This window comes from Anomaloglossus baeobatrachus, chromosome 10, assembly GCF_048569485.1.
Source record: "Anomaloglossus baeobatrachus isolate aAnoBae1 chromosome 10, aAnoBae1.hap1, whole genome shotgun sequence".
NCBI classification, from domain to species: Eukaryota; Metazoa; Chordata; class Amphibia; order Anura; family Aromobatidae; genus Anomaloglossus; species Anomaloglossus baeobatrachus.
In genome coordinates, this window is record NC_134362.1 from 147,063,791 (window position 1) to 147,078,962 (window position 15,172).

Below are 15,172 nucleotides of genomic sequence, written 5' to 3' on the forward strand. Positions count from 1 at the left end.
TGCAGTCCAGCATTCCCTGGCTTTATTCCTGATGGAGAATGCATAATCTACGCAGCTTAATGTACAAAACAATGAGCCGCAACTTGCCGAATCTGACTATAGACCCCTTAACAACGACATGCAGCCTATATTAAGATCTGGATGCCAGCTTAGTTTATATATATATATATATATATATATATATATATATATATATATATATATATATATATATATATAAAATCCTATCGGCAGATTAGGAATGGAGAGGGCAGGGTCCCGGAACCCCACTCTGCACTTTCTCACCCATCTCGGAGCTCCCATGGGCAGTCGGTAGGGGTATCCACAAGCATCCTGAGTCCCTAGGGCAGCGAGTGCCACCGAGTCTTGCGGCAAGGATAAAAAGAGAGTGCTGCTCCGTCTTGGATGCTGCGGTTAAAGGGCCTGCAGCCTGAGTCAGGGAACTACAGCGGGCACCACCGGCTTAAGATGGCGATGGAGCAAGGCCACTTACACGGGAGGTTACACAGCCCCCTCCTCTCGCACTCTCATTCAGCCTCTCACTTACCCTTCCTCTTGGCCTCTTCGCTGAAGACATTCTTAATCTCCAAGGATTTTTTTTTTCTCTGCACCCCCTACACCCCCCTCCTTTTAAAAAAAGTAACCCCCCTCCCCACAAAAGAGCCTTCAAAAGCCAGCGAGAACCAGGCTTCTCCCATTCAGGAGCATCAACCTTACACAGCAACTATACATTGTGTATCCTGAATGTTATTATATTTTTTTTCTTCCTCCTGATGAAACTGGAAGAGGGGGATGGAAGAAAGGAGGGAGCGGGGGGATTCCGCTCTGTGTCTGGATATAGGAAGAAGCTGCTGATTAAAAAAAAAAAAAAAAGGAGAAAAATGAAAGCTCTGTAGTCTCAAAATGCATCAGCATGAATATTAGAAATGCCGATAAAAAAAAAAAAGGAAAAAAATATATACACAGAGCGCAGCACAATGTGAGCCGCCAGCAGAGGGCGACGAGCAACATCATTTTATTCTGCAAGGATCCAAGCTTAACTCCTTCACCGCCACAGACCTACTTATAGAACACGATTTAAAGGGGTAGCAACTGAAATTAGAAATATAATGAAGACTAATATTCTGTACATTTGATGATTATGTTCCCATCGACTGTTGTATATAGTATATACACTGCTGCCATATAATAACCCACGGTTATATATAGTCTATATAGGCTGCTGCCTTGTTATCACACTCCAGCTGTCCTGAAACTTCCTGGATGCTCCTGGGAATGGGGCAGACGCCCGGCTCCCAGGGGAGCTATCAAATCCCCCAGACTTTCAATTGTATCCATGTCCTCAGGGTTCAAATACAGATGAAAAGAATGAGCCATTAGGGCAGAATTGGGCCTGCGGACGGCCAGAGGCCTGGGATGTGCCACCAGGAGGACATACTTGCTGTGCCACCCTCACAGGGCCACATACTGCAGGGGAGGAGACGTGAGAGCAGAACCGCTCGTAATGGGAGAGGGGTGAGAAAAGGTGGTTCTATTGGCACAAACAGCATGGGGTAACTGGAAGAAGGACTCTAGTGATGTATGGGGGCACAGATAGGGGACATTAACATCTGAGGGCACCGCTATTACTGAGTCAAGGAACTAGTACTGGAGGGGGAGGAAAGTGCATGATCTATATTGAGTGAAGGCATTAAAGGGGCAAAATAACTATATGAAGCCACAAGGGGGCACTATTACTACGTGGGGGTCCGGAGGGAGCACTGTAATTATGTGGGGGCATGGAGGCAGCACTGTTATTATATGAAGGCACAGAGGGAGCACTGTTTTGTGGGGGCATAGAGGGGGCACTGTTATGTGGGGGCACGGAGGGAGCACTGTTATTATATGGAGGCACAGAGGGAACACTTTTCTGGGGGCATGGAGCAAGCACTGTTATGTGGAGGTATGGAGGGAGCACTTATGAAGGCACAGAGGGGGCACTGTTATTATATGGAGGCACAGAGGGGGCACTGTTATTATATGGAGCAACAGAGGGAGCACTGTTATGTGGAAGCACAGAGGGGGCACTGTTATTATATGGAGCAACAGAGGGAGCACTGTTATGTGGAAGCACAGAGGGGGCACTGTTATTATATGGAGGCACAGAGGGAGCACTGTTATTATATGGAGCAACAGAGGGAGCACTGTTATTATATGGAGTAAAAGAGGGGGCACTGTTATTATATGGAGTAACAGAGGGGGCACTGTTATTATATGGAGCAACAGAGGGAGCACTGTTATTATATGGAGTAAAAGAGGGGGCACTGTTATTATATGGAGGCACAGAGGGGGCACTGTTATTATATGGAGGCACAGAGGGAACACTTTTCTGGGGGCATGGAGGGAGCACTATTATGTGGAGGCATGGAGGGAGCACTGTTATTATATGGAGTAAAAGAGGGGGCACTGTTATTATATGGAGTAACAGAAGGTGCACTATTATATGGAGTAACAGAGGGGGCACTATTATATGGAGTAAAAGAGGGGGCACTGTTATTCTAAGGAGTAACAGAGGGGGCACTGTTATTATATGGAGTAACAGAAGGGGCACTATTATTATATGGAGTAACAGAAGGGGCACTTTTATTATATGGAGGCACAGAGGGAGCACTGTTATTATATGGAGGCACAGAGGGAGCACTGTTATAATATGGAGTAACAGAGGGGGCACTGTTATTATATGGAGGCACAGAGGGGGCACTGTTATTATATGGAGGCACAGAGGGGGCACTGTTATTATATGGAGGCACAGAGGGGGCACTGTTATTATATGGAGTAACAGAGGGGGCACTGTTATTATATGGAGGCACTGTTATTATATGGAGGCACAGAGGGAGCACTGTTATTATATGGAGTAACAGAGGGGGCACTGTTTTATATGGAGTAACAGAGGGGGCACTGTTATTATATGGAGTAGCAGAGGGGGTACTGTTATTATATGGAGTAACAGAGGGGGCACTGTTATTATATGGAGTAACAGAGGGGGCACTTATTATATGAAGTAACAGAGGGGGCACTGTTATTATATGGAGTAACAGAGGGGGCACTGTTATTATATGGAGTAACAGAGGGGGCACTGTTATTATATGGAGTAACAGAGGTGGCACTGTTTTATATGGAGTAACAGAGGGGGCACTGTTATTATATGGAGTAGCAGAGGGGGTACTGTTATTATATGGAGTAACAGAGGGGGCACTTATTATATGAAGTAACAGAGGGGGCACTGTTATTATATGGAGTAACAGAGGGGGCACTGTTATTATATGGAGTAACAGAGGGGGCACTGTTATTATATGGAGTAACAGAGGGGGCACTGTTATTATATGGAGTAACAGAGGGGGCACTATTATATGGAGTAACAGAGGGAGCACTGTTATTATATGGAGTAACAGAGGGGGCACTGTTATTATATGGAGTAACAGAGGGGGCACTATTATATGGAGTAACAGCGGGGGGAACTGTTATTATATGGAGGCACAGAAGGTGCACTGTTATTATATGGAGGCACAGAGGGGGCACTGTTATTATATGGAGTAACAGAGGGGGTACTGTTATTATATGGAGTAACAGAGGGGGCACTGTTATAATATGGAGTAACAGAGGGGGCACTGTTATATGGAGTAACAGAGGGGGCACTGTTATTATATGGAGGCACAGAGGGGGCACTGTTATTATATGGAGTAACAGAGGGGGCACTGTTATTATATGGAGTAACAGAGGGGGCACTGTTATTATATGGAGTAACAGAGGGGGCACTGTTATTATATGGAGTAACAGAGGGGGCACTGTTATTATATGGAGTAACAGAGGGGGCACTGTTGTTACATGGAGTAACAGAGGGGGCACTGTTATTATATGGAGGCACAGAAGGGGCACTGTTATATGGAGGCACAGAGGAGGCACTGTTATTATATGGAGTAACAGAGGGGGCACAGTTATTATGTGGAGGCACAGAGGGGGCACTGTTATTATATGGAGTAACAGAGGGGGCACTGTGATTATATGGAGGCACAGAGGGAGCACTGTTATTATATGGAGGCACAGAGGGAACACTTTTCTGGGGGCATGGAGGGAGCACTATTATGTGGAGGCATGGAGGGAGCACTGTTATTATATGGAGTAACAGAGGGGGCACTGTTATTATATGGAGTAAAAGAGGGGGCACTGTTATTATATGGAGTAAAAGAGGGGGCACTGTTATTATATGGAGTAAAAGAGGGGGCACTGTTATTATATGGAGTAACAGAGGGGGCGCTGTTATTATATGGAGTAAAAGAGGGGGCACTGTTATTATATGGAGTAACAGAAGGTGCACTATTATATGGAGTAACAGAGGGGGCACTATTATATGGAGTAACAGAGGGGGCACTGTTATTATAAGGAGTAACAGAGGGGGCACTGTTATTATATGGGAGTAAGAGAGGGGGCACTGTTATTATATGGAGTAACAGAAGGGGCACTGTTATTATATGGAGTAACAGAAGGGGCACTGTGATTATATGGAGGCACAGAGGGAGCACTGTTATTATATGGAGTAACAGAGGTGGCACTGTTTTATATGGAGTAACAGAGGGGGCACTGTTATTATATGGAGTAGCAGAGGGGGTACTGTTATTATATGGAGTAACAGAGGGGGCACTGTTATTATATGGAGTAACAGAGGGGGCACTTATTATATGAAGTAACAGAGGGGGCACTGTTATTATATGGAGTAACAGAGGGGGCACTGTTATTATATGGAGTAACAGAGGGGGCACTGTTATTATATGGAGTAACAGAGGGGGCACTGTTATTATATGGAGTAACAGAGGGGGCACTGTTATTATATGGAGTAACAGAGGGGGCACTATTATATGGAGTAACAGAGGGAGCACTGTTATTATATGGAGTAACAGAGGGAGCACTGTTATTATATGGAGTAACAGAGGGGGCACTATTATATGGAGTAACAGAGGGGGCACTGTTATTATATGGAGGCACAGAAGGTGCACTGTTATTATATGGAGGCACAGAGGGGGCACTGTTATTATATGGAGTAACAGAGGGGGTACTGTTATTATATGGAGTAACAGAGGGGGCACTGTTATAATATGGAGTAAAAGAGGGGGCACTGTTATATGGAGTAACAGAGGGAGCACTGTTATTATATGGAGGCACAGAGGGGGCACTGTTATTATATGGAGTAACAGAGGGGGCACTGTTATTATATGGAGTAACAGAGGGGGCACTGTTATTATATGGAGTAACAGAGGGGGCACTGTTATTATATGGAGTAACAGAGGGGGCACTGTTGTTACATGGAGTAACAGAGGGGGCACTGTTATATGGAGGCACAGAGGAGGCACTGTTATTATATGGAGTAACAGAGGGGGCACTGTTATTATGTGAAGGCACAGAGGGGGCACTGTTATTATATGGAGTAACAGAGGGGGCACTGTGATTATATGGAGGCACAGAGGGGGCACTGTGATTATATGGAGTAACAGAGGGGGCACTGTTATTATGTGGAGGCACTGTTATTATATGAAGGCACAGAGGGGGCACTGTTATTATATGGAGTAACAGAGGGGGCACTGTTATTATATGGAGGCACAGAGGGGGCACTGTTATTATATGGAGTAACAGAGGGGGCACTGTTATTATATGGAGTAACAGAGGGAGCACTGTTATTATATGGAGTAACAGAGGGAGCACTGTTATTATATGGAGTAACAGAGGGGGCACTGTTATTATATGGAGTAACAGAGGGGGCACTGTTATTATGTGGAGGCACAGAGGGGGCACTGTTATTATATGGAGTAACAGAGGGGGCACTGTTATTATATGGAGTAACAGAGGGAGCACTACTATTATATGGAGTAACAAAGGGGGCACTGTTATTATGTGGAGTAACAGAGGGGGCACTGTTATTATGTGGAGTAACAGAGGGGGCACTGTTATTATATGGAGTAACAGAGGGGGCACTGTTATTATATGGAGTAACAGAGGGGGCACTGTTATTATATGGAGTAACAGAGGGGGCACGGTTGTTATATGGAGTAACAGAGGGGGCACTGTTATTATATGGAGTAACAGAGGGGGCACTGTTATTATATGGAGTAACAGAGGGGGCACTGTTGTTATTTGGAGTAACAGAGGGGGCACTGTTATTATATGGAGGCACAGAGAAGGCACTGTTATTATATGGAGTAACAGAGGGGGCACTGTTATTATATGGAGGCACAGAGGGGGCACTGTTATTATATAGAGTAACAGAGGGGGCACTGTTATTATATGGAGTTACAGAGGGGGCACTGTTATTATATGGAGTTACAGAGGGGGCACTGTTATTATATGGAGTTACAGAGGGGGCACTGTTATTATATGGAGTAACAGAGGGGGCACTATTATATGGAGTAACAGAGGGGGCACTGTTATTATATGGAGTAACAGAGGGGGCACGGTTGTTATATGGAGTAACAGAGGGGGCACTGTTGTTATATGGAGGCACAGAGGGGGCACTGTTATTATATGGAGTAACAGAGGGGGCACTGTTATTATATGGAGTAACAGAGGGGGCACTGTTATTATATAAAGTAACAGAGGGGGCACTGTTATTATATGGAGTAACAGAGGGGGCACTGTTATTACATGGAGGCACAGAGGGGGCACTGTTATTATATGGAGAAACAGAGGGGGCACTGTTATTATACGGAGTAACAGAGGGGGCACTGTTATTATATGGAGTAACAGAGGGGGCACTGTTATTATATGGAGTAACAGAGGGGGCACTGTTATTATATGGAGTAACAGAGGAGGCACTGTTATTATATGGAGTAACAGAGGGGGCACTGTTATTATATGGAGTAACAGAGGGAGCACTGTTATTATATGGAGGCACAGAAGGTGCACTGTTATTATATGGAGGCACAGAGGGGGCACTGTTATATGGAGTAACAGAGGGGGCACTGTTGTTATATGGAGTAACAGAGGGGGCACTGTTGTTATATGGAGTAACAGAGGGGGCACTGTTATTATATGGAGGCACAGAGGGAGCACTGTTATTATATGGAGTAACACAGGGGGCACTGTTTTTATATGGAGTAACAGAGGGGGCACTGTTTTTATATGGAGTAACAGAGGGGGCACTGTTATTATATGGAGTAACAGAGGTGGCACTGTTTTTATATGGAGTAACAGAGGGGGCACTGTTATTATATGTAGTAACAGAGGGGGCACTGTTATTATATGGAGGCACTGTTATTATATGGAGGCACAGAGAGGGGCACTGTTATGTGGGGGCACGGAGGGAGCACTGTTATTATATGGAGGCACAGAGGGAACACTTTTCTGGGGGCATGGAGCAAGCACTGTTATGTGGAGGTATGGAGGGAGCACTTATGAAGGCACAGAGGGGGCACTGTTATTATATGGAGGCACAGAGGGGGCACTGTTATTATATGGAGCAACAGAGGGGGCACTGTTATTATATGGAGCAACAGAGGGAGCACTGTTATTATATGGAGTAAAAGAGGGGGCACTGTTATTATATGGAGCAACAGAGGGAGCACTGTTATTATATGGAGTAAAAGAGGGGGCACTGTTATTATATGGAGGCACAGAGGGGGCACTGTTATTATATGGAGGCACAGAGGGGGCACTGTTATTATATGGAGGCACAGAGGGGGCACTGTTATTATATGGAGTAACAGAGGGGGCACTATTATTATATGGAGTAACAGAGGGGGCACTATTATATGGAGTAACAGAGGGAGCACTATTATATGGAGTAACAGAGGGAGCACTGTTATTATATGGAGTAACAGAGGGGGCACTGTTATTATATGGAGTAACAGAGGGGGCACTATTATATGGAGTAACAGAGGGGGCACTGTTATTATATGGAGGCACAGAAGGTGCACTGTTATTATATGGAGGCACAGAGGGGGCACTGTTATTATATGGAGTAACAGAGGGGGTACTGTTATTATATGGAGTAACAGAGGGGGCACTGTTATAATATGGAGTAACAGAGGGGGCACTGTTATATGGAGTAACAGAGGGGGCACTGTTATTATATGGAGGCACAGAGGGGGCACTGTTATTATATGGAGTAACAGAGGGGGCACTGTTATTATATGGAGTAACAGAGGGGGCACTGTTATTATATGGAGTAACAGAGGGGGCACTGTTATTATATGGAGTAACAGAGGGGGCACTGTTGTTACATGGAGTAACAGAGGGGGCACTGTTATTATATGGAGGCACAGAGGGGGCACTGTTATATGGAGGCACAGAGGAGGCACTGTTATTATATGGAGTAACAGAGGGAGCACTGTTATTATGTGGAGGCACAGAGGGGGCACTGTTATTATATGGAGTAACAGAGGGGGCACTGTGATTATATGGCGGCACAGAGGGAGCACTGTTATTATATGGAGGCACAGAGGGAACACTTTTCTGGGGGCATGGAGGGAGCACTATTATGTGGAGGCATGGAGGGAGCACTGTTATTATATGGAGTAACAGAGGGGGCACTGTTATTATATGGAGTAAAAGAGGGGGCACTGTTATTATATGGAGTAAAAGAGGGGGCACTGTTATTATATGGAGTAAAAGAGGGGGCACTGTTATTATATGGAGTAACAGAGGGGGCACTGTTATTATATGGAGTAAAAGAGGGGGCACTGTTATTATATGGAGTAACAGAGGGGGCACTGTTATTATATGGGAGTAAGAGAGGGGGCACTGTTATTATATGGAGTAACAGAAGGGGCACTGTTATTATATGGAGTAACAGAAGGGGCACTGTTATTATATGGAGGCACAGAGGGAGCACTGTTATTATATGGAGGCACAGAGGGAGCACTGTTATAATATGGAGTAACAGAAGGGGCACTGTTATTATATGGAGGCACAGAGGGAGCACTGTTATTATATGGAGGCACAGAGGGAGCACTGTTATAATATGGAGTAACAGAGGGGGCACTGTTATTATATGGAGTAACAGAGGGGGCACTGTTATTATATGGAGGCACAGAGGGGGCACTGTTATTATATGGAGGCACAGAGGGGGCACTGTTATTATATGGAGGCACAGAGGGGGCACTGTTATTATATGGAGTAACAGAGGGGGCACTGTTATTATATGAAGGCACTGTTATTATATGGAGGCACAGAGGGAGCACTGTTATTATATGGAGGCACAGAGGGGGCACTGTTATTATATGGAGTAACAGAGGGGGTACTGTTATTATATGGAGTAACAGAGGGGGCACTGTTATATGGAGTAACAGAGGGGGCACTGTTATTATATGGAGGCACAGAGGGGGCACTGTTATTATATGGAGTAACAGAGGGGGCACTGTTATTATATGGAGTAACAGAGGGGGCACTGTTATTATATGGAGTAACAGAGGGGGCACTGTTATTATATGGAGTAACAGAGGGGGCACTGTTGTTACATGGAGTAACAGAGGGGGCACTGTTGTTACATGGAGTAACAGAGGGGGCACTGTTATATGGAGTAACAGAGGGGGCACTGTTATTATATGGAGTAACAGAGGGGGCACTGTTATTATATGGAGTAACAGAGGGGGCACTGTTGTTACATGGAGTAACAGAGGGGGCACTGTTATTATATGGAGGCACAGAGGGGGCACTGTTATATGGAGGCACAGAGGAGGCACTGTTATTATATGGAGTAACAGAGGGGGCACTGTTATTATGTGGAGGCACAGAGGGGGCACTGTTATTATATGGAGTAACAGAGGGGGCACTGTGATTATATGGAGGCACAGAGGGAGCACTGTTATTATATGGAGGCACAGAGGGAACACTTTTCTGGGGGCATGGAGGGAGCACTATTATGTGGAGGCATGGAGGGAGCACTGTTATTATATGGAGTAACAGAGGGGGCACTGTTATTATATGGAGTAAAAGAGGGGGCACTGTTATTATATGGAGTAAAAGAGGGGGCACTGTTATTATATGGAGTAAAAGAGGGGGCACTGTTATTATATGGCGTAACAGAGGGGGCACTGTTATTATATGGAGTAAAAGAGGGGGCACTGTTATTATATGGAGTAACAGAAGGTGCACTATTATATGGAGTAACAGAGGGGGCACTATTATATGGAGTAACAGAGGGGGCACTGTTATTATAAGGAGTAACAGAGGGGGCACTGTTATTATATGGGAGTAAGAGAGGGGGCACTGTTATTATATGGAGTAACAGAGGGGGCACTGTTATTATATGGAGTAACAGAGGGGGCACGGTTGTTATATGGAGTAACAGAGGGGGCACTGTTATTATATGGAGTAACAGAGGGGGCACTGTTATTATATGGAGTAACAGAGGGGGCACTGTTGTTATATGGAGTAACAGAGGGGGCACTGTTATTATATGGAGGCACAGAGAAGGCACTGTTATTATATGGAGTAACAGAGGGGGCACTGTTATTATATGGAGGCACAGAGGGGGCACTGTTATTATATGGAGTAACAGAGGGGGCACTTTTATTATATGGAGTAACAGAGGGGGCACTGTTATTATATGGAGTAACAGAGGGGGCACTGTTATTATATGGAGTAACAGAGGGGGCACTGTTATTACATGGAGGCACAGAGGGGGCACTGTTATTATATGGAGTAACAGAGGGGGCACTGTTATTATATGGAATAACAGAGGGGGCACTGTTATTAGATGGAGTAACAGAGGGGGCACTGTTATTATATGGAGTAACAGAGGGGGCACTGTTATTATATGGAGTAACAGAGGGGGCACTGTTATTATATGGAGTAACAGAGGGGGCACTATTATATGGAGTAACAGAGGGAGCACTGTTATTATATGGAGGCACAGAAGGTGCACTGTTATTATATGGAGGCACAGAGGGGGCACTGTTATATGGAGTAACAGAGGGGGCACTGTTGTTATATGGAGTAACAGAGGGGGCACTGTTATTATATGGAGGCAGAGGGAGCACTGTTATTATATGGAGTAACAGAGGGGGCACTGTTTTATATGGAGTAACAGAGGGGGCACTGTTATTATATGGAGTAGCAGAGGGGGTACTGTTATTATATGGAGTAACAGAGGGGGCACTGTTATTATATGGAGTAACAGAGGGGGCACTGTTATTATATGGAGTAACAGAGGTGGCACTGTTTTATATGGAGTAACAGAGGGGGCACTGTTATTATATGGAGTAGCAGAGGGGGTACTGTTATTATATGGAGTAACAGAGGGGGCACTTATTATATGAAGTAACAGAGGGGGCACTGTTATTATATGGAGTAACAGAGGGGGCACTGTTATTATATGGAGTAACAGAGGGGGCACTGTTATTATATGGAGTAACAGAGGGGGCACTGTTATTATATGGAGTAACAGAGGGGGCACTATTATATGGAGTAACAGAGGGAGCACTGTTATTATATGGAGTAACAGAGGGGGCACTGTTATTATATGGAGTAACAGAGGGGGCACTATTATATGGAGTAACAGCGGGGGGAACTGTTATTATATGGAGGCACAGAAGGTGCACTGTTATTATATGGAGGCACAGAGGGGGCACTGTTATTATATGGAGTAACAGAGGGGGTACTGTTATTATATGGAGTAACAGAGGGGGCACTGTTATAATATGGAGTAACAGAGGGGGCACTGTTATATGGAGTAACAGAGGGGGCACTGTTATTATATGGAGGCACAGAGGGGGCACTGTTATTATATGGAGTAACAGAGGGGGCACTGTTATTATATGGAGTAACAGAGGGGGCACTGTTATTATATGGAGTAACAGAGGGGGCACTGTTATTATATGGAGTAACAGAGGGGGCACTGTTATTATATGGAGTAACAGAGGGGGCACTGTTGTTACATGGAGTAACAGAGGGGGCACTGTTATTATATGGAGGCACAGAAGGGGCACTGTTATATGGAGGCACAGAGGAGGCACTGTTATTATATGGAGTAACAGAGGGGGCACTGTTATTATGTGGAGGCACAGAGGGGGCACTGTTATTATATGGAGTAACAGAGGGGGCACTGTGATTATATGGAGGCACAGAGGGAGCACTGTTATTATATGGAGGCACAGAGGGAACACTTTTCTGGGGGCATGGAGGGAGCACTATTATGTGGAGGCATGGAGGGAGCACTGTTATTATATGGAGTAACAGAGGGGGCACTGTTATTATATGGAGTAAAAGAGGGGGCACTGTTATTATATGGAGTAAAAGAGGGGGCACTGTTATTATATGGAGTAAAAGAGGGGGCACTGTTATTATATGGAGTAACAGAGGGGGCGCTGTTATTATATGGAGTAAAAGAGGGGGCACTGTTATTATATGGAGTAACAGAAGGTGCACTATTATATGGAGTAACAGAGGGGGCACTATTATATGGAGTAACAGAGGGGGCACTGTTATTATAAGGAGTAACAGAGGGGGCACTGTTATTATATGGGAGTAAGAGAGGGGGCACTGTTATTATATGGAGTAACAGAAGGGGCACTGTTATTATATGGAGTAACAGAAGGGGCACTGTGATTATATGGAGGCACAGAGGGAGCACTGTTATTATATGGAGTAACAGAGGTGGCACTGTTTTATATGGAGTAACAGAGGGGGCACTGTTATTATATAGAGTAGCAGAGGGGGTACTGTTATTATATGGAGTAACAGAGGGGGCACTGTTATTATATGGAGTAACAGAGGGGGCACTTATTATATGAAGTAACAGAGGGGGCACTGTTATTATATGGAGTAACAGAGGGGGCACTGTTATTATATGGAGTAACAGAGGGGGCACTGTTATTATATGGAGTAACAGAGGGGGCACTGTTATTATATGGAGTAACAGAGGGGGCACTGTTATTATATGGAGTAACAGAGGGGGCACTATTATATGGAGTAACAGAGGGAGCACTGTTATTATATGGAGTAACAGAGGGAGCACTGTTATTATATGGAGTAACAGAGGGGGCACTATTATATGGAGTAACAGAGGGGGCACTGTTATTATATGGAGGCACAGAAGGTGCACTGTTATTATATGGAGGCACAGAGGGGGCACTGTTATTATATGGAGTAACAGAGGGGGTACTGTTATTATATGGAGTAACAGAGGGGGCACTGTTATAATATGGAGTAAAAGAGGGGGCACTGTTATATGGAGTAACAGAGGGGGCACTGTTATTATATGGAGGCACAGAGGGGGCACTGTTATTATATGGAGTAACAGAGGGGGCACTGTTATTATATGGAGTAACAGAGGGGGCACTGTTATTATATGGAGTAACAGAGGGGGCACTGTTATTATATGGAGTAACAGAGGGGGCACTGTTGTTACATGGAGTAACAGAGGGGGCACTGTTATATGGAGGCACAGAGGAGGCACTGTTATTATATGGAGTAACAGAGGGGGCACTGTTATTATGTGGAGGCACAGAGGGGGCACTGTTATTATATGGAGTAACAGAGGGGGCACTGTGATTATATGGAGGCACAGAGGGGGCACTGTGATTATATGGAGTAACAGAGGGGGCACTGTTATTATGTGGAGGCACTGTTATTATATGGAGGCACAGAGGGGGCACTGTTATTATATGGAGTAACAGAGGGGGCACTGTTATTATATGGAGGCACAGAGGGGGCACTGTTATTATATGGAGTAACAGAGGGGGCACTGTTATTATATGGAGTAACAGAGGGAGCACTGTTATTATATGGAGTAACAGAGGGAGCACTGTTATTATATGGAGTAACAGAGGGGGCACTGTTATTATATGGAGTAACAGAGGGGGCACTGTTATTATGTGGAGGCACAGAGGGGGCACTGTTATTATATGGAGTAACAGAGGGGGCACTGTTATTATATGGAGTAACAGAGGGAGCACTACTATTATATGGAGTAACAAAGGGGGCACTGTTATTATGTGGAGTAACAGAGGGGGCACTGTTATTATGTGGAGTAACAGAGGGGGCACTGTTATTATATGGAGTAACAGAGGGGGCACTGTTATTATATGGAGTAACAGAGGGGGCACTGTTATTATATGGAGTAACAGAGGGGGCACGGTTGTTATATGGAGTAACAGAGGGGGCACTGTTATTATATGGAGTAACAGAGGGGGCACTGTTATTATATGGAGTAACAGAGGGGGCACTGTTGTTATTTGGAGTAACAGAGGGGGCACTGTTATTATATGGAGGCACAGAGAAGGCACTGTTATTATATGGAGTAACAGAGGGGGCACTGTTATTATATGGAGGCACAGAGGGGGCACTGTTATTATATAGAGTAACAGAGGGGGCACTGTTATTATATGGAGTTACAGAGGGGGCACTGTTATTATATGGAGTTACAGAGGGGGCACTGTTATTATATGGAGTTACAGAGGGGGCACTGTTATTATATGGAGTAACAGAGGGGGCACTATTATATGGAGTAACAGAGGGGGCACTGTTATTATATGGAGTAACAGAGGGGGCACGGTTGTTATATGGAGTAACAGAGGGGGCACTGTTATTATATGGAGGCACAGAGGGGGCACTGTTATTATATGGAGTAACAGAGGGGGCACTGTTATTATATGGAGTAACAGAGGGGGCACTGTTATTATATAAAGTAACAGAGGGGGCACTGTTATTATATGGAGTAACAGAGGGGGCACTGTTATTACATGGAGGCACAGAGGGGGCACTGTTATTATATGGAGTAACAGAGGGGGCACTGTTATTATATGGAGTAACAGAGGGGGCACTGTTATTATATGGAGTAACAGAGGGGGCACTGTTATTATATGGAGTAACAGAGGGGGCACTGTTATTATACGGAGTAACAGAGGGGGCACTGTTATTATATGGAGTAACAGAGGAGGCACTGTTATTATATGGAGTAACAGAGGGGGCACTGTTATTATATGGAGTAACAGAGGGAGCACTGTTATTATATGGAGGCACAGAAGGTGCACTGTTATTATATGGAGGCACAGAGGGGGCACTGTTATATGGAGTAACAGAGGGGGCACTGTTGTTATATGGAGTAACAGAGGGGGCACTGTTATTATATGGAGGCACAGAGGGAGCACTGTTATTATATGGAGTAACACAGGGGGCACTGTTTTTATATGGAGTAACAGAGGGG

At 45.0% G+C, this 15,172-nt stretch overlaps 1 protein-coding gene across 4 annotated transcripts in view; it reads right to left on the minus strand.

Moving 5' to 3' along the window:
• Positions 1-15,172, minus strand: part of CHD9 (chromodomain helicase DNA binding protein 9) — a 365,799-nt gene that overhangs the window by 237,547 nt on the left and 113,080 nt on the right. For 2 of the 4 annotated variants that reach the window (XM_075325727.1, XM_075325726.1), the window contains exon 1: positions 548-598. The exons of the other annotated variants lie outside the window; for them this stretch is intronic. In XM_075325727.1, the coding sequence (XP_075181842.1) occupies positions 548-577 (30 nt within the window). In that variant the 5' untranslated portion in view covers positions 578-598. Of the gene's footprint in view, positions 1-547; positions 599-15,172 lie in introns of those variants that run through there. 4 annotated transcript variants of the gene reach the window in all.